The sequence below is a fragment of the Lonchura striata genome, chromosome 5 (assembly GCF_050655825.1).
Source record: "Lonchura striata isolate lonStrDom1 chromosome 5, ASM5065582v1, whole genome shotgun sequence".
Taxonomy (NCBI): Eukaryota; Metazoa; Chordata; class Aves; order Passeriformes; family Estrildidae; genus Lonchura; species Lonchura striata.
The window spans coordinates 11,678,955-11,699,098 of NC_140707.1; the positions used below are offsets into that span (position 1 = coordinate 11,678,955).

General features: G+C 37.8%; 1 protein-coding gene across 28 annotated transcripts in view; it reads left to right on the plus strand.

Moving 5' to 3' along the window:
• PPFIBP2 (PPFIB scaffold protein 2) overlaps positions 1-20,144 on the plus strand; it is a 96,440-nt gene that overhangs the window by 17,268 nt on the left and 59,028 nt on the right. For 27 of the 28 annotated variants that reach the window (XR_014955327.1, XR_014955328.1, XR_014955320.1 and 24 more), the window contains exons 2-3: positions 716-813; positions 15,006-15,220. Coding sequence is in view for 17 of the 28 variants with exons in the window: in XM_085579682.1 (XP_085435808.1) it covers positions 750-813; positions 15,006-15,220 (279 nt within the window). In the remaining 11 variants the exon portion in view is untranslated. The remainder of the gene's footprint in view (positions 1-715; positions 814-15,005; positions 15,221-20,144) is intronic. The other variant, XM_085579677.1, reaches the window with a different exon arrangement.

Here is a 20,144-nt window from a genome sequence, read left to right on the forward strand (position 1 = left end):
TCCAGCAACACCAACTCATTCAGCAAGATTTTTCTTTTTTTTTTTTTTTTTGTCGTCATCCCCAATGTCAGATGGTAACATGAATGTATTTAGTCCTGTTTTAAAGTAGCAGCAGTAACTTCAGAGAATTCATACCTGGGGCATCTTGGTTATTTGAGCAGAAAAGATGGGATTTTTGGTGCCATGAAAAAGGTGGTAAAAAGAATGAATGGGAATATACAAAGGAGGAGTAAAACTTATTTTGGAATTTTCTTTACTCTTAAGGCAAAAATCAAAAAGCAGACTTCCTACAGATTTCTGCTTATAGGCAAGACATGTTCTGCCCCATGTCTTCATTCCCTCACTGAACCTGTCAATCCTCTTTTTTCCCCACAGAGGAAAAGGCTGAAATACACTGAATTTTGAATCTAGGAAACCATTGTTAAGGATGAGGAGCAGAAGAATCTTGGGCTTCCAGTATTTGAAGTTCTTTGGAATTTTCTTATTTGCATTTGACTGTTTTAGCAAAATCTCTTCAAAAAGATGAATCAGAACTCCCAAGTCATCTAGAAAACAGGAAGAGTTTTGTTAGTTTTCTTATTACTAGGCTGTATTTTTGTATCACTAGGCTGCATTACTAAGCTGTAGCATGGATTTTTTTGTGTAGCCTAATGTATAATGTGACAGTGACATATTTTGTCATCAGGCTATTTAGTGGTTTATTCTGTCTTTTCAGTAGAGAGAGTAAAGATCTGAAGAAATCCCAGAGGATGGCTTCTGATGCCAGTCATATGCTGGAAGCAGCTTTGGAGCAAATGGATGACATCATTGCAGGTACAGCAATGCATTATTTTATACCACACTATCTTGAGATTTAACTATGTCTGGTTTACTTTTTAATAATTATTCTCAATTTATCAAGTACTCTGACATGCAGATTTCACTATTAACACTCTGATTCAATAGCTGTGTGGAGAAAGCTGAAAGTAAAATAAGGGAAGTAAAAGAAACCCTACAATTTCAGCTCAGACAGGTAAATATTGAAGTAAGAGAGGTTTAGTTTGTTTTAATGCTCTATGGTAATTTAAATGCATCCTCGGCCTTGTGGTAACATTCCATATTTCATATGTTAGTTTTGTATTTTAATGTGGTTTAAAAAAAATTCTCACCAAGACTTTTGGGTAGCTGGATAATGCATACCTGCATCAAACATATGCAAAAATGTGAGTATACATAAAATTGTACATCACTTTTCTTATGCCCTGGGGGCTGTGCTCACACACCATGCAGCAGGGGCTCCTTAAAGGAGTGTCAGGGTAGGGCCATGATCTCACTTGTGCACAATGGGGAAGAATTCACTAAAGTTTTATAAATCTAAATAGTGACAACCAAGCTGAGCCTTCTTCCCTGATGATGAAGTCAATGGCATCAGCCTCTTGTTGCTGCAGTTGTGCTGCCCTTGATCTTCTTCCTGCTCTTGTAGGAAAGCTTTCTGTCCAGAGACTGATATGGGGCTTTACATGTCACCATCAGGCTAGATCATTATCCAAGATTTGTAGTTTAAATAATCACTAGGGTTTGGTTTGTTTTTTACATCCTCATATGAGTCTTCACTTTCTTCTAAATGTGCAAGCTTTAACAGACTGCTGAGATACACAGAACTGTAAATATGAATATGGGATAAATAGAAATGAAATTACTTTTCACACTGATGGAAAAAATTCTAGGCAAATAGGAAATATCACACATATATCTATCTCCTTGTCCTGAATGCAAAACCTTTTTCTGACAAGACTGAAGCTGATGGAAGTTGAGTGAGATTTTATTTTTTCACACCTAACAAAACACCATAGATAGGGAAGAATTGAACTTCCCTCGGATTTATAAGGAGAGAATAAGAAAAGCAAGTCCCAAACTGTAATTCACTTTTTAGCCACTGCAAGCCTTGGGATGCCATGGAAGCTGTGCTCAGAAGTCAGCTGCACACAAATGGAACTCGGTGTCTCTCTTCTGAGGTGATCAATTCACAGCTCTGCACACATTGGGGATATCATGGATGCACTGATGGTTCCATTCTGCAGAAAAAGGAAGAAAATTAAAAAAGAGTCACTCTATTTAAATTGATTTTCAGATTAAAGACTTATTGTTTTCCCCAGGAGCTATCAGTTGTGAGGCGAGTCCTGGCTATGACGGTAGATGTTTAGTGTTGGGTGTTTTTTCATGGTATAGAAAGATAGCCTCCTAATATGTGGCATAACTGATTAAATAGCAATACATGACAACCTAAGAAAATAATTTTTTCCTAAGTTTCATGTCAGAAAAGTAATTGAGGCCAGAAGACAGCTTTTATTGTGGTTGGTTGATTGATTTTAATATTATTTTCCCTGCTCATTTTTCAGCTTATTTGTTTGTGTCATACCATTTCAGAGTTTAATCTTGATAAATAAGGAATAGAATTAAATTTTTTCAGGCTTTCAAATGACATCACTTTTATTCCCATCACTAAGCTGTCTTGGTGGTGTAGAACAGTAATGCAGAGAAGCAAAGCAAATATTGGAAGAATTATTTCCTGGAAATCAGCTGGTCACAGATGTTCTGTGCTGGTGACCAAGCCCTAAACTAAAAAGACTCAGGCATAAATAAACTCCAGTGGCAAGTGGAGTTTATTTCCACAGTGGTCATGAGCAGATTGGCAATCTCTCCAGGAGAGCTGACTTTGTGACTTGGCATTACTTACATTTTCAGTCTGATATCCACTTGGCAGTGTTGAAAACGAGCTTATATAAAGATATCTAATAGGAAAAGAAACAAAATATTTCCCAGACAGGGCCTATGTAAAGCCTTGTGAATGTTATTTGAATGCTTTCCATATGATTTCAGAGTCACAGCTACCTGTACTAATAAAGAAACATATTGATTTATTCCTATACTTAGGAAAAACTCAGTTGTTTGGAAGGATTGTTGATATTATTTCTTTATTATTTTCTTTTGCCAGAAATAGATAAAACTTTTTAAAACAGCTTAAGTCTGTTGTCATTCTCCTCTAGCCAATGTTCTGTGTGTTCCAGAGCAATTCCTTGAATATTCTGGCATGATGGAAGGACCAAGTAGATCTGCTGGAGTCTGTACTGGGCTACAGCTGTTATCCCAATTTGTCTGAAACTGAGGAACAGAATGATTATTCGAGTTTGATTCTTCCTAATTCAATCCAGTGAGCTTCTGTATGCAATTTGGGCAGGGACTGGAAAACAGGAATAGTCTCTTGTCCTGTATGGTGGTGAAAGAAAAATAAGGTAAAAAAGCCCATTGAAAGGATGGCTGTAAGACTGTACTGAAACAAGCCAGGACTGATAATGATATAAGTTGTTATTACTAACATCCTTTAGTTACAAGCATGAAGAAACGTCAGAGAAAAACAACACATGCAGTAAAGAAGAAGCTGACAGCAATTAGGAATTATTCAAATAGTACACACAATCAACAACACACGTGAAATTCGATAATTATCAAGCATTAAAACACTTTATGTCATCCCAGAGTCTGTAATGGCTGATAAGCCTCAAATCACTGGAGAATTGGAAAATCATGTCTGGATAATGATTCTTCAGCTCACTTTAAAAATAGGTTCAGCTGCCATATTGATAAGGTCAAATTGCCAAGCCAAAATGACTTGAATATTATTTTTGAAGCAGAAGACATCTGGGTTTGTTGTCAAATATCCCATCCAGGTAGAGCTTCAAATATGAGAAAAATCATCTGTACAAATGCAGCTGCTCTCAGAGTTGACAGGAAACAGCAAAGAATCAATTTTTTAGAGCTTGTGTTATTTCAATTCACTGTATCCAGATCTTATGGACATTGCCAGGATTCAAAGACCGAGGTTAAACTTCATGACTGATGTAAACTTAGGTTGCTGATAAAAAAGACATTTTCTTTTGCAGTGAGGCCTGAGTGAGTACTAGTAGAGCCACATGCTTCTCTTGGCCCCAGAAACTTCATCTTTAGGTACAAAGTTAGCATTGCTCCCATTTTAGAGAACTGAGGAGTCCAGAGATGTATATCTGACATTGTTTAATTTTTGAAGCTTGAGTATAAATGTGCACGTACACATGCAAAAAAGGAGCATCCTATCTCTTTAATCAGCCTTCTTTTATTTAGTTTGCTTCATTATTAATAAAATATTTGATTGTGGCTTTGTCCTTCAGGGTGAGAACTGGGTATATACAAATATATATCACAAGTATTTAAAGATTTGCACTTTTAGGCTTCCAATAGTAGAAGTCCTACCCTTTTCTCCAAGAGGTAACATCTCTCATGCCTGGCTGTGATTAATCCAACCAAGGAGTCCCACTGCAGCCTGGGCTCATTCTCAGTGCAGCACAAAACCTATTAGTGCTCAGCCTGCATGAGGGGAGGATTGTGAGGCAAGATTAACAAATTGAATTTCACTGGGCCTGATCCAATTTGACAGATAGTCAGTGTTCCCAAGTCTTTTATGCCTCGGTACATCTGTACTGATAACCCACCCTCTCAGCTATATAAATTAGGCACGCTAAATGATTAGCCTTATTTGACTAAAATAGCAAAAAGGGCTAATGTGATTGTCAATGCACATCCCTTAGCCATTAGCTGGAGTGACTTGCACTCCAAACAGAGGCTTCCTCTAAAAAAAATGCACCATATATCAGATCTATCTACTCATTCTTCATTTAAGGTGGGTGACTTTGGCATTGTTTCCCTCTGAGCTTTAACCAAGTCATGACTTCTCCTTTTATTCAGCTTGTGCCCATTTGTTAAAATGTGTTTCTTTATAGGACTGTAGATTTTGGTTATTTTTCTTAGCAATATATCATAACAGATTAATATAGTTTTTATTTTACCAATATTTTATATCAAACTGCTTCTCTCTGTCATCAATTTGTAAATCTATTCTTTCCCTTTGTGATTAATGACCATTAATTGTAAGGTCTAAAAACTCCCATCACAATATAGTTTGCTACAGAGTCTCTTCAAATTCACCAAGTCATCATTGTAATTACTGAGTTTCCTTTTAACCAGAACTCCTGCAATTATTGCTCACTGGAAAATAATGAGAAAGTTAAATGTGTTATCACATGGGTCTGTGTTAATGCTTCAGTATTATCACAGAAATATTAAAAAAGTAAATACAATTAAAAAGTTGAGCAAGGAGTACTCATGTTTGAATTCTCTTCTCCTGAGCTGGCAGGATGTTGGTGTTCAGTTCATGGCTTTGGCTGCTGTGTTAGAAACCCAGCCACTGTCCACAGCCTTGCTGGAAAAAGGGCTCCAGAGGAAATTGTACTTAAGAGACAAACAGGCTTTTAGTTCAAGAGTAATATATTTTCCTTGTGGGATTTACCAGAATTTGAAGGACCTGATTGTGGGGAGTATTAAATCACCTCTAATAAGTGGTTAGAACTTGGTTTCTAAACAAAAAAAAAGAGTACTGACACTCACCTGAACTCCTTAGGATGGGCTTTAGATTCTATGGAATAAAATTTTCCCTGGGTTCCTAGATAAATAAAAGGAAATCACAGTATTTCCTGGTGACCTCATCCTTCACCTCTCAATAGCCACATGTCATCACAGGATCCATTCAGTCTAACAGCACTTTAACTGAGGAGGATGGACACCTCTGTTCTGCTTCATGTCCAGACCAGGCAGAGAGCACTTAATCCTATTTGTGTGTGTGTGTGTGTGTGTGTGTGTGTGTGTGCGTGTGTGTGTGTGTGTGTGTGTGTGTGTGTGTGTGTGTGTGTTTGCTGGGGAGGTGCTTCTCATTTGAAGTCTACACTGGGTGCCAGGCAGCTGATGGGCACAGCTGTGACTGTGTAGAGTGGCTAGAAAATAGCTTCTATTTGTTCCTTCCAACTTGGACACTTCCAGTCAGTTTTATGTTTTTGTCACTTAAATCCTACTCAAGGTTCACAATACTTTCAAACTCAAAAGTTTGGTTTCTATGGTAAAGGTGTATAACTTTGTAATAGGAATCTTTGTAGAATTTTGCTCCAGAGCACTGAACTGACCAGTTAAAATAATGGCAAGCAAAACAGGATAATTTAAATTTCCTTCATTGTAGATCAGAGTAAGTAGGCAACAACAGTTGTAGGAGTTTTCTTGCCTTTTCTGAATAAATTACAATTATCTTAAAAGGCTATGCTTCAGTTATGATTTGTGCATTTCCTCTTTATTTTCTGTTATTTTTCAATCAATGATTTAGGCTATCTTCTGAACAGAAGAAATAATATACCTAGAGCACTTGTTTATCTTGCTACTGCTATGCATTAAGTAAGGTGAGCATTTGTGAAGTTATAGTATTGTGACTTTTATAAACATTAACTAGAGCATGTTTGTGCATAGATCTTACAGCAAGAGATGTGAAAAAGGAAATTACATAGAAAATTACTTGAAGTGAGGTCTTTGTTATGGTTTGACACTGGCACAATGCCAGTGCCCCCATGAAAATGTAACCTCTCCATTGAATGCTGTGAAGTGGAATCAAGAATAGAGCAAAGCAGGCCCAAGCTTAATAACAGGAAAAAAAACTTTATTAAGCTACTACTACAAAAGGGAAAAAAAGAAAGGAAAAAGGGAAAAAAAAGAACAAACAAAGATCAAAATGGAAACCTTGCAAAAGCATTCCTCCCCCCACCACCCAACTCCAACAAACCACAGTAAGACACAATCTGGACCCCAATCAGGTTTCCACCCTCCAGACAATCGATACTCAGTCCATCGAGGGAACAGAGTCTCTCCTGTGCCACAGACCCCCCAAGAAACACAGCTCCACATCCTGTGTTTCCATGTCACACATGGCACCGCCCGGAGAAAAGTTTGCCATGGTGATCCTTCTCCTTTCCATGCACAGTGCTCTCACCACCAATGCATGGATGGACAGACTGCTTTTAGGATTTTTCTTTTCAAGGATGCCCTGCCAAAAGGAGAGAAAACAACAGTTTAGTTTTTCATTTTTTGGGACCACAGTCCCCCCCACCCCCCCATTTTCCCATTTCCCCTGAGGCCGAGGGTCTAAGAACAGAGATCTTCTTCTCTTCTCCTTCTTTTGAGGACAGGGGGCACTACCACAAGCCCCCTAACTTTCCTTCTGTTCACTCCACTTCTGTCTTTTCCCAGCTGAAGCAGGTCTCTTGACTCACTGGCATCCTCCCAAAACACAGTCCCTCTTGGAGGAGAAGATTGGTTCAGTTTGTGGCCAACATGGAAAAGTCCAGCCAAAAGCCACTCCTTGTCCCCCTCCCATCTAGAATTTCTTCTTCCAACATCCCAGGGTCCAAGGTGTCCCTCTTCCTCTCTTTCAAACCGCGGAGGGGAAAGAAAATTTCACAAAGCTTTCATTTCTCAAGGAAGGGTTAAAAGTCCAAGCTCTCCAGGGATGGCTCGATGCCCAGACTCCGGCGGCTCCCACGCACTGGGCACCTTGCAGCAGCTCCCCCCGCTCCTCCTTCTCCACGGTGAAACTGCTGATGAAAATTGCTGCTGTCTCTTTTTCCCTCTCGGGAGAGAAACTCTGGGTGGGGGGGAATGGAGACATCCCAGATTTCTTCCACCCTTCCATCTGCAAGGGCCAGCCTGGTTCCAGCCCCTCCACCCTTGGACCTACCTCAGTCAGGCCATGGGCCTTCCCCTCCCCACCCAGCCACGGGCCGGGCAGGGGAGAGTTTGCACTGCACGGAACCAAAGAGAGCGAGTTCTCCTGGGAATTCTGCTTTTAACCCCTCTGTGTTCTCAGAGGCGTGTCCACCTTCCATTGGTCAATATCCAAATTGACCTCTTCCTTCCGGAAAAAATTCTTTTTCCGTGTCAAACCACAACATCTTTGATAGAGGAATACTTAACTTCCTGTCATAACAGTTCCAGAAAATTATGTGTCAAGGCCTTGATGAGGGTTTGAGAGGAAGACAAAGATAAAAATTGTGTGTGACCTATAAATATCCAGGATATTAAAGGAGGAAATAAAAAAGCTGAACACAATATTTACAGTTTCTAATTTGTGGGGTTTTACTTTTTACCACTTAAAATTTGTTTAAGGTGCTGATATTTATCTTCAGATACTTGACTTCAGAAGTGCTGATTAGTTAATTCCTCAGATATCAACAACAACCTATTTATAGCAATTAAGTATATTTTAAATACTAAAAATAGAGCAGTTAATTGTTTTTCTATTTACTCAATTAATCATTTTTCATGCCAGCTCTCCGTGGCCTTGCCTTCAATTTTGTGACTAAAACAAATGTAACCACTTGAATAACCACTACAGCCATTTGTTACTATAACCAGCTATTTAGGAAGACTTTTACATGTGCTGGAGCCTTCACGTTAAGAGTTTGCCTAAGTTTCCAGGTGCACTTTTGATCTATGTTTTTAAAAGCATGTGAAAATCAGGGCACCTTGCATGCTGATTTGTGCCTGTGCAGCACTGGCTGCTGATCCCTTCCCCAGGGTTGCCAGAGCAACCTGTCCTTTGGAATTTCCTCAATTTTGAGTGCTTCACTTTGCAAAAGGTCACTGCAGCTGTCCCCAAACATGCTTCCCCTTCTCACTTTCTCAAAATCATGGGGCTCTGAGCACAGGATAGAGAATTGAGCCTCTCAATCTTGCTTGCAGGACTGATGGATTCCCTCTGCAAACAGGGCAGAACTTACAGAGCTGAAAGCACTGAGACCATCTTTCCTATGCATACTTAATTATCATCTTAAAAATAGGGGTTTAAACTTGTTTGCTGTAAGACAAAGTGGTCCTTTGAAGGTCCAAGTCAAATTGATTTACTGATGTATTTGGTCTTTGACTTCCCTTGCAAGTGTTTCTGCCTTTCCAGCAAAACAAAATTAGAACTTTTCTTGAGAATGGAAGTTAAACTAATTCAAAATGGAAAAATACTTAAAGTTTAAATATGCCACTTAAATTTTTTTATTCCACACAAGAGATAGGTTTTCTTAGTATGAAAGAGCAAAAATTCTCTTGTGTCCTAGACACCTACATCAGCTTACCAAAGTGCAGCAATGCATTGCAGTTATACCAAATAAACTCCATATATCAACACTGTTTTTACTGAGTTTTAGGAAGGACTGAAAAGAAACAGAAACAGAAATAGCTGCAGATACATCATGTAGCAAAGAAAGGCAGTTAAGCCATGATGTCCAAAATGCCACAAGATTGAAAATCTGAGGCACAAAGATCCTTTTGTTTGCATGATGTGATCTGTTCTTCAGTACATGAGTGAGTCAGTTCTTTAACAGGCAAGTGGACAGAGTTCTAAGATTTAAATTTGAAGATGTTTGATATCATTAAAATCCAAATTGTACCTTGTCCACTTCTTACTTTAAGTAAATGGAATTGATTTGAGAGTCCTTTTAAAAAGGAAAACCGTGTAGTCTTAATGAAACAGGTTTCCTTCACTTCCTCACAATCTGAATGATTTTACTACTGCAAATTACAAACAATTTTAGGTTTTGTGCTAAAAACACTGTTTAACTTTGACCACTGATTTCACTGGCCCTAAACACACTCCTTTTTTATGTGTAATTAAAAAAAAAAAAAAAAGAGAGAGAGTTCTTGAAAGTATTTTTTATTCTTTAACAAATGTGTTGGTCCTGTTTTTCCTGTGTAATGGAGACTCAGCCTCAAACCGCTATCACAGCTGCATAATCCTTTTTATTACCAGGCTGCTTAGCTTGTGTTTCTGGATGGGAGAGACTTTTTTATTGTAGCTGTGTGTGCAGTCCCCAAAAGTGCTGCACATCACAGCTCAGCGTCTAGGTAAGAAGTCTGAGTAATTACATATATAATTTGCATAAGAAATTATAGACAGTTCTTGGAAATTGTCTCAAAGATTCCACCTGTGATTGTAGGCTGAAAATCATCTGAGCTGCATGAAGCTCTCATCTGAATGTGGTCATTAGTGTTTTTAGGCTTGAAAATTTTTTCCTAGGGCTTTCTGTTAATCCAGCTTAATAGTTACTTTCCCCTGTAGTTAAAGATCTAAAAGCAGAGATTTGAGAAGTTAATATGAGCTGTGATTCAAAACACAGTTTGTGATGTATTCTGCATTACAGTAGGAGAAGAAAGGATTGGGTGAGCTCCCTCTTCACTCATTCTGCAGGAGGCTTAGGAAGCAGGAGGCTGAAATATGTCCTGTCCAGCCCTTACTCCTAGTTTACACAAATTCACATTTTCAAGGCTGTCTTCATGAGAAAAAAAAAAAACTGTGCTTCAAAGAAAATTTCACTGTATAATCTTGAAGGAGAGAGGAAGAACTTGGACAACCTATATACTCACTGAGTAAAAATTCAGGTAAAAATGTGCTCTCTAGCAGTGTAATGATTGAAAGGCTAGAGGCAATGTATGTTTGTGAAGTTTGTGAACTTTATTCTAACCAGTGCTGGTCAGATGTCAATATTGTTACTCATTAATATTTTAGCTTTGTAGAAAGTCATCCTCTACCCAACATAGATGTAGTTTTTGGTGTTTGCTGTGGGGGGGCTGTTGTTTTTTGTTAATTTCTGATCTAAAGGAGCCAGCATTCTCAGGAAAATCTCTTTTTAACCACTGATGATTGAGTTGTACATTGCCTGGAATTTTTTTTCAAAACTCAGACAGTTTGAAACTGAAAAAATTGAGATGAAAAGGATTAATGCAGGGGATCAGAAGTTAAGATGCAAGGGAGAGATCAGCCACAACATCTACTGCTAGGAGATATGGAAGCTGTGTGATGGATGAATGCACACAACACGGGCTCATGAGAGGGGTTTTTCAACCTGGCAGAGCTTTTGCCTCTTTCTTTACTTGTGCCTAGTAACTTATTTTTGCAAGCTACTGGCAGTGCTGTTTTCTGAATAGGTTATGTATTTGCCCAAAAGGAATGTTTCTTTGAAGCCATTCTGCTAATTGCAAGGAACTCTGAGAGAAGAATGCACTTGCACAGTCAGGGTGTAAGAAATGTGTAACTTAAAAGTTGTTTTGCTTGTTTTATTACTTATTTTATTCTTTCTGCCTACATAGAATGTGCAGCTGCCTTTAACCTCCTTCACTCACTGACTGGGGAGGCCAGGAGGGAGCTACTTGGAATGTCACAGTTTCAATATTTTTCTCCCTTTCTTTCTTTTTTTCCTGCTTTTCTAAAGTTAACATTCATGATGAACAATTGTGTTCCAGTAGTACACTAGGCAACCATTGTGCTGGGTATTATATAAACCTGATGACAAAAGATTTCCCTGTGTCCTGTTTACCCTTGGAAAAAGAAGTGAGGTACAGGAAGACTGTAACTTGTTCAAGAAAAAAATTAGTCTTTTTGTAAGAGTCATTTTTCCTGAATATTGATAAAATTCTGATGTTTGAACTGCATTCTTCCCCTCTTAGTTATTTATAATAAAGCTACATATATATAAACGGCTGTTAGTGGTAGAGAATGCTGGTAACAAATAATGTTACAATCTCTTTTTATTTCCATTAATCTGCAAGAACATCCAAATTCTTACTGTCTGGTGCTAAAACTTCATGCACTTTGCAGCATGATGATATCAAGGTTTAAAGCAAGGCAAAATAATACAATTATTTCCTACTACACACTTCTGTTTTCCACGGTGTGTTCTTCTGTGCAGTCCTACTTAATATGAAACTACATGGAAAGCAAATAAGAGAAGCAAGCCTGGGATTCATTTGAATTTTAGCAGTAAATCAGGAAGTTTTCTGAATTAAAATGCTGAGTTAGGCTCTGTATTTCTGCATTTCTGTCCCTAGTAAAAAATGCATTATTTGTTGTATTCAAAGGAGTTCTCAATTTTCCAATGCAGGGAGGAGAATAAAACGCACCATATTAACAATCCATAGCAAACTAGTTTTAAAGTAATTCAGCAGTTTGCAAAATGTGAGGATGCAGAGAATTCTGCCAGTCTGAACTGTCAATTGAGGAGCCTGGGATAACTCAAGGATGCATATAGTTCACGCCCAATCTCAAGAAATCACAGGATTCCTGGCTGGCTCTGCCTGTGCTCCAGCACTTTAGAAATTTTCTCCTTCATAGAATCAGTTTCTGAAACGTGACAGTCCCTGTGTGTATATGCTGTTTTCCCTGGTATTTTGGTAGAGGCAAATCAAATAAAGGCGTGATGGAAAGTGTGAATATCGCTGCCACACTGAATTTTCCTGCATCACCTGGGATTGTTTGCTTTGGAAGGCAGATGTTGTCAGGAACGTTGTAATCATGATAATGCAAGGATTGAGGCAAGAAGTGATACACAGTGAGTTCCTTGGGCTGGTGAACAAAGGTGTATCTTTGACTATATTATATAAACCACCTACTTAGTACAATTAACTGAACTCCTGAATTATTGTTTTAAATTGTATTTAGCTTAGCTTCTTTTTTCACACCTGAAGTATTCGTGGCAGGCCTGTAAGTTCATGTGATTTTGTTTGGATCGTGTGGAATTTTGTTTGTTTTTTTTCTCTTGCCTATGATTAAAAAATATTCATAAAACTCACATGAAACAATCTATAGCGGAATGCGCCTTTCAGTTTTTCCCATCCCATAAATATTTTAAATTGCCAGTTCATTGAAGGGGTAGCCACCACAGCTGGTTATGAAATAGCTTTGAATGCTGTCTGGTTTTCTAGAGTGAAAAATGCTTGCTAAGCAAAAAGAAAATATTGGCATGCAGTTTTCCAAAAGAGTGAGAAATGGCACAATAACCAAGGAATCAATGCTACTTAAGAAGCCAGTGTCACATATCAGTTTGTGTGTGCATCTCTCAGAATGTAATAAGCCTCTCTGGCTGAATGAAAATATGTAATTGGTTATATGACTCAAATGGCCCTTACTCAATTTGGAAATGTGCTATTTTTAGTTTAATAGTTTAATAATCTGCATTAGGCGATACAGAAACAGAAACGAGATGGGCCTGAGTAGCTGAGAGCATAGAAATACATAAGAAAATGTCATTTAGTGGTTAGAGAACACAAGTCCTGCAGAGCAGTCAGCTGATCCTGCCCTCAAAAGGAAGTAATTCAGGAAGCCAAGGTTGGTTTACGAGGTGAGGCTGTCTCGTGTGGCAGCCTTGGAGCACCGGATATTGAAGAAACTTAATCTTTGTCATGGTCTTGGCCAGAAATTAAGATGAGATCTTACACTTGAGGTATTAAAATAAATCCATAAGTGTAGAGGTCACCAGGATCAAACAGAATATTCTGAGTCTGAGAAGAGATTAAGGTAATATTAAATGCTCCAGCAGTGAAAATAACTGTTGCTTTACCAAAATAAAAAAAAGAAGAATCCTACTACAGAGCCTTGCAAAATTTCTAGAGAGGGTTTTTCATTATTTAAGATGGTCAAAAAAACCTCCCACATGGGTCGTATGATGGAATTTAAGCCACACAATTTTTTGTAAAAACATGCCAGACTACTTTGGGTCATTGAAAGAGTTTTTGAAGAAAATCTGGTTAATATTATTTAAATTTTCCCAAAAGCTGTGAGTAAAATTCATTAAATGAGAGACCAAGTATTATCTTTGCCCAAAAACTGGTTGACATGGGGAATAATATTAGCATTAAAGGATCCATTAGCAGTTTGGTTAAAAGGTATTTTAGGTGCAGAAGTTATTTCTGTGTCCTGGGACCTCCAGTATTGGTGTATTCATGACATGTGTATCAGGTAAAATGAAACACTGGGTTCAAACATAGTTTGCAATGCCCAGATCATGGCAGATAGATGAGCACATCAGGCCAATTAACACTGATTAATGTGAGGTGCTCTGTCTTCAAGAAGAAAATCTGAATTCCTTATACATTTGTGCATCACATTAGCTACATCTGCTCAGGGGAAAAATAAACTTAGCAGGACATTTTCAAAGACCCCGTGAAAATTTTTGTTCCCTTCATTGCTAACACGTAAACTATGTTAAACACAGGAGTAAAAAGAATAATAGCAAGGAGATTATTAAAATCCCCCTGTGTGCATCAATTATGCAGTCTTCTAATGAATACTAAATGCTATGTGCAGCCAGTAAAATGTGAATAATCGAAAACCTTAAAAAATCTCCCATTAAGTCAAATAGGAAGGGAAATTCTGATATTTTTATGCCAGAAAGAACATGAATGAAGTCATGTGTACAATCCATTATGTACATGAGGCAATAAATTGTAAACAAAAACTTTGAAAAATAGAGCAAATAGAAATTTTCTGCCTGACTGGTTCTTAAAGACACAAAATTAAATTAAAGACACAAATTAAATCAAGGTCTGAAATTCAGGGCTGAGAAAAGAGAGCTTATTTTAGTATGCATCTCATTGAAATACATAGGATACTAAGAAAATAAGTTTTGGCGATATTAGAATTTGTATTATTTATAATTCTTCCGTAAGTGAATTATGGTCTTTTATTCCTGTTGTTGTTGAGAGAAATAATATCGGTGTTGAGGACTGGCATGAGAATGACAGTGCAATTGAGAGAACTTTTTGTACTTTATAGAGCTAGAAAAGTTTCATTTGCTATTTTTATTGCTAACTTTTTCAGTGTTGTTTTCTGTGGGAGAGTTCTAAACCTGCTCATGGTCATTTATATTTTTCTAGATCTGGTAACACGATCTATTTTGATCCCAGTTTCTGCCAGAAAGCTGCATCATTCTTTCATTCTTAGTAGTGTGGGGACTTTCCATGGTGTTGCTGAGAAGTTAGTGACATCTCATGGTAACTGTGGAAAATTACAGGTGATTTGGGATAAGCTTTGGGTTTTATAATTTGGACCTTGCAAACATGACCTAGGTCAAAATTCTTTTTTGATATGCATGTAGACACCTCTTGCATTTGGTTCTCCAGATTTCTTGATTTATCTAGAAACTAATTCAGGTATTTTTAAGTCTGAAATTAAGGTTTTCAGCCTAGAGTGAAACTTGGCAGTCTGAAGTCCAAATACGGTAGCAGGCAGTACCTATTAATTTACCCCTACAAAGCAATTATATGACATTTTTTTCCATCCTCATTTTGGTTTTGTCTAGGCACAAAGTCCGCCACAGAGTTTGCTAATGGTGGTTATGATATTGTGTCACCTGCTCCATCAGTGTACCTGGGCACATTTCAAATATTGCACCTCCTGGAGGATCTGAAGATGGCCCTGGAGATGCTGGAGGACCCTCAGGAGAAAGAAGCTCTGCGAAACCAAATCCCAGGGGCCACAGCTCTGTGTCTGAGGGAGTGGTTTGAGGAGAACCTGGTGAGTTTGTTTTTTGAGCATTTCGTCTGCAAGCAGGGTTGGGTCGAGTATTTCCATGCTTAAATTATTTTTATAGTAACTGAAATCTGCATGCTTAGAAAACTGCAGGGGGAGTGGGCAATAATAGCTGAGGATATCATTGCTTTATGTGCAGATTTCTAAAGCAATGCAGATATAGGAGTAGAAGAAGTTGATAAAAGACCTTATTTTGTCCTCTGGGGAGAGAAGAAATAGTAAAAATGAACTACAAAAAAGTTGCCTTTTCTGCGGGTTTTTTTTTTTTTTTCTTTAATTTGATTTGCCTTATTTCACTTTTTGCTGGCAATAAGACATTTATAACTATTTACAAAACTAATAATTTTTAAACTGCCAGTTTAGGATAGAGTGGCATTGTCTGTTGAAGGGACAGATCCAGACTGGATAATCCCCATTTCCTTTTCCTTGCTGCATTGCCTTTGCTATCAGTATTACAAATCTCTAAAGCATCCTGTACACCAGGCAAGGGGGGTAAATGCAGGAAAGCCTTTGATTCTGAAGGGAGGACATTCCTGTTGGGATAGATGGGGAATAATCATCTGATTACACTGGAAAAGACTGAGTTTTGCCAGGTGAGGAGCAGATCCTGAGACAGAACTTAAAAGAAGAGATTCACCAGGTGTAAAGAGAGATAAAACACAAAATTCCCCTTTCCCCAGACCCACCACTGCCAGGGACTGGTGTGTTCCTCATGAGGAAAACCTACCTGTGGCTTCCCCAGCTCCAGAAATTTTCCTGGATTAATGGTTTTTCTTCTGGCTGTGCCAGTGCACGTGACTTCCATGGAACGATGCCTGTGGCCCCTGGTTTGGTGTTTATGATCTGCTGGGGCTGCCAGTACTGACTGGTGGAAAAGTGGCTGCTTTTGTTTGTGAACAATTTAATGTGAATAATCAAAAACCTAAAAAAATCTCTCCTTTTGTCTGAGCTCGTCAACTGCTGGCTCCTTGGCATTCTTCACAGAGGCTGGAAAATCCTCTTTGGGCCCACATGACAGAAAGGAATGAGAATTTGGTCACAGCTTTGAAAGCTAAAGGTGTAGGCAATTAATTCCACATCTGTTTCATTTGCATTTACAGTGTTAGATTTTGAATTTAGATATCCTTAGGCCAGCTCTTAACAAATGCTTGCCTCAGCAGAAATTCTAATGATTTTTCTAATCTTTATGATAGCTAAGAAATGAGTTTAATACATAAAAAACAAATTTTCAGAGTTGTTACCAGTAAAATTGGACCTGTATCAAGAGTAGTGTTCATTTCACAAATGAATTGGGCAGTCTGGATTCAGAACCAAGAAAACAGGGAAGATGTGGTTTGGAGTATCTCTAGTGCAGCACAGAGAGGTGATTGCTTTTAAAATATTCTGCACTGCTCTGCATCAAGGAAGGGTAGTGCATAGTTGTTGTGACTATTATTTGAAAATGGAGAATAATCTTATGTATTTCAAGACCTTCCTTGTATCTTTTTTTATGCAAATAATTTGCAAGAATGCATATAATTTCCATGGAAGAAATCTGATAAAATTCAGCTCAATAAGTGAAATGGAAGATGTATTTTATAGTTGTGTCCCATACTGAAATGTCCTTCATTCTAGCCCAGAGCTATGAAACATGACACTTAATATGTGTCATATGTCAGGATAGCTGAGGTAGTGTGTTCTAAAGAATGAGAATTCTGCATCTCAGAGAATCCATTCACACTGGAGCCTCAAAAACAGTTTGGTGATCATTACTCTATGAAATGCTGTAATATAATTAAAAAAAAACCACTCAGATGTGGCACAACAAGATCCTAAGTGTCTCTTCTAAGCATTCTGTCTAAAGTGTAGGATAAATAACTGAGCACAGAGATTTGGAGTGGATTTTAATTGTTGTATTCAACTGAAGCATTACATAAAACATTTTATGTTTATTTTATTACATAAAACTGTTTAATATCAATAGCAGTATTTGAATTGCAATAAACATTGTATGTGAAATGTATGCAGCAAACAGCGAATCGTGAAATAATTCCCTTGAGATTTTATTGTTTAGAGTTGTTACAGGTTAAATAACAGCTATAAATGGAGAGGGATTTTCTTTTGTGAGTGATTAATTCCACATCTGTTTATTTTTGGGGTTTATGCACCTTCCTTTGAAGCTGCAGAGCTGCTCTAGCATGTCACTGAATAGCTTCAATAGCTGTTAGAAACACCAATTGCTCCGTTTCTAACATTTTACTCGAATGGGCAGCAAAAATATTCCCAGCTTATCCTGATTAGGTACACATTAGAAACTAAAGACACAAAGAGCCATTTCATGTTTTGGAAAGCAGATGAGTATGCTTCTTTCAAGAAAAGTGTGTTTTTCTCCTTCACTTCAGTGTGTGGTTGAAAATGGTAATAAAAATCATTTCAGCTGCCATCGCTGATCAAGAATACAAGCAATGAGCCTAATGAAAATAATTTGAATATGTGTTTTGCCACTGCCCTGTGTTGCTTGGCTGAGAAACCAGAGAAAGGGAAGGCAGAAGGAAGACTGGAGGCTCATTCCTGCTGGATAGTATCAAACAGCAGCATTTGACTGCCAGTTTTTGGGCTGAAGCAAATTACAGGATAAAATTCCCAGTGGTTGTCTGGGGTGCTCCTTCTGCATTAGCAATCTTCATAACCTCATAGCTCAAGTAGCTTTGCAGCTTTGGGAATTGCCACTTAATGTGAACTGCAACTCCAAATAAATAAATAAATAAAGGCTGTGGAGTCTAGCCTTTGGCCAGCTTTGAGGCCCACGGGTTTGTCACTGATCAGCCAGGAAGTTTCTGTGCTGATTATAGATACTACAGCTGGTCTCACCTTCCTTCAGGTCCATAGCACCAAACTCTGGAATTTATCAGGCATGAAATATCACCATGTGATGTTTCAGATTAATTTAATTTTTTTTTTTTTAAACCAATGGTAACTTTTATTTTTTTTTTTTTTGTCCTGTCTGCTCTAGATGTGAATACCAAAGATATGGGGAAATTTAGATATGTCTAGAATAGGAAAACTTTAGGCCTCATGTTTCATACCTGATATTACCTTCCCTATTAACTCTTTTGAGAGCAGCTGCTGAATTCCTTTTTCTTATGGAGCCAATAGTGATTTGGTGTTTCCTCTAAGATCAAGGCACAGCATCTATTGAACCAAAGGTGTTCTTTTTGAAAAGGACTTTTTTTTTTTTTTTTTTTTTTCTGTTTCTGTGATCTGGAATCTATGATCCATTCATGTTCCTGAGTTTACAGAATAACTGGACACAGTAACTGTGATGTCCCTGCTTTGAGATAGATAAAATGGGTTTGACAAAGCACTGAATTTGGAAAGATTCTGTATCATAGAATGAGGATTTTATAGCTGCTGTAGTTGCACAAATCTTTTGACAAACCTAAAATGGAAGTGAACATGATTAATTACAGACTTTTAACTACTTAAGAATTGTATTAAAAACTTTCACCTTGAAAAGAATGTCTGAAGTGTTTTATATGGCTTTATAACTGTAAATTCTTTGGCCTTAACAACACAGAGACCTAGGGATTATCTGGGAGAGTTTGTACAAAACAAATTTGTGGATAGTATCCATGTTTCTTGTTAAATATTTCAGTATTGCCAGTGACCATGTGACCACCTATCACAAAGCAGATAGTAATTTCAACATTAAAAATTAACTGTGCAGTGACAATTTGGCTTTGTGAGCTGTGAGAGACTTTAATATTTAGTTACAGCTTCATAACTCTAAATGAATTTCCACACTGTTCATTCTGGGTTTTATTCTATCCAAATAGAATCCTTTATGCAATCCTTTTTTGAGCAAAGAGGAACACTTATGTTCTTACAATGGACCTTAAGCCTCATTTTTAGGATTGCAAAACATGATCTTCCTCCTAGTGGAGCATCTATATTTAAAGCAATCCACTCCATCACACAGCTTTATATAATGAGCATTAAAATGCCAATTCTTGAGAACTTATTAGTATTTTCCTGATTATTCAAAGCTTTTCTGGAAGCTTGTCTCTGAAAATCTTTCTAAATAATATTCTCAATTTGAGGAAATGGAGAGAAGAGAAGAAGAAATAGTAGAGGAATGTGTGGTAGAGGCAATTTCTAATAAATGTGATTTGCCTTATTTGTGCTGTGCCTTGTTGCTTTTGAGGACCCGTTCTTCAGTGATAAAACCAGAGACTTTTTAGCACAAACAGGATAAATTCTTTACAGTCTTGGTTACTATTCACTCATAATTAATGTTCAAAAGAGATTGTTCCCACTGTGGGTTAAAATCAAGGAATATTTTTCCCCCATATCTAAGCAAAGACTTGAGTGAAAACAGTAAAGCCCAGTTCAGAATTCTGACTTGATGGAGCTTGTGGGGTTTTGAAGTCACTTCAAAGTTTTATTTTAAGCATGTGTTAAAGTGCTCTGCTGAAACCTAATCACTGGCCTCTCTATTTCACTTTTGTCCAAGATTCATTTCACAGGGCTATCCATCCAGAGGAGAGGCAGAAAATGACTGAGTTCAGGGCACTTCCATGCAATTAGAAACAGGCTTTTATAAAAGCTTCAATAGTATTTTTCAGCAACAGCTGAGTGAGAAGGGAATGATTCTGAGCAATACCAGTTAAAGTCATTTATCTGCTGGGAGATCTGACTGCAGAACTCAACTGCTGGGAGTCCTGATGGAGATATTTATAGCTGGATCTCCCCACTGCCAAGGGAGATCAACACATGTTAGATTGAAAAGGGAGCAGGAGAGCCTGCTTGGGACAGCATAGAAATGCAGTCATACCATGAGCATTCATGTTTATTTTTGCCAGCTTGAAACATTAGATGAGCTCTGTTTTCTGAGAAGGACTGAGTTGAAAATTGAATATCCCATTCCTCT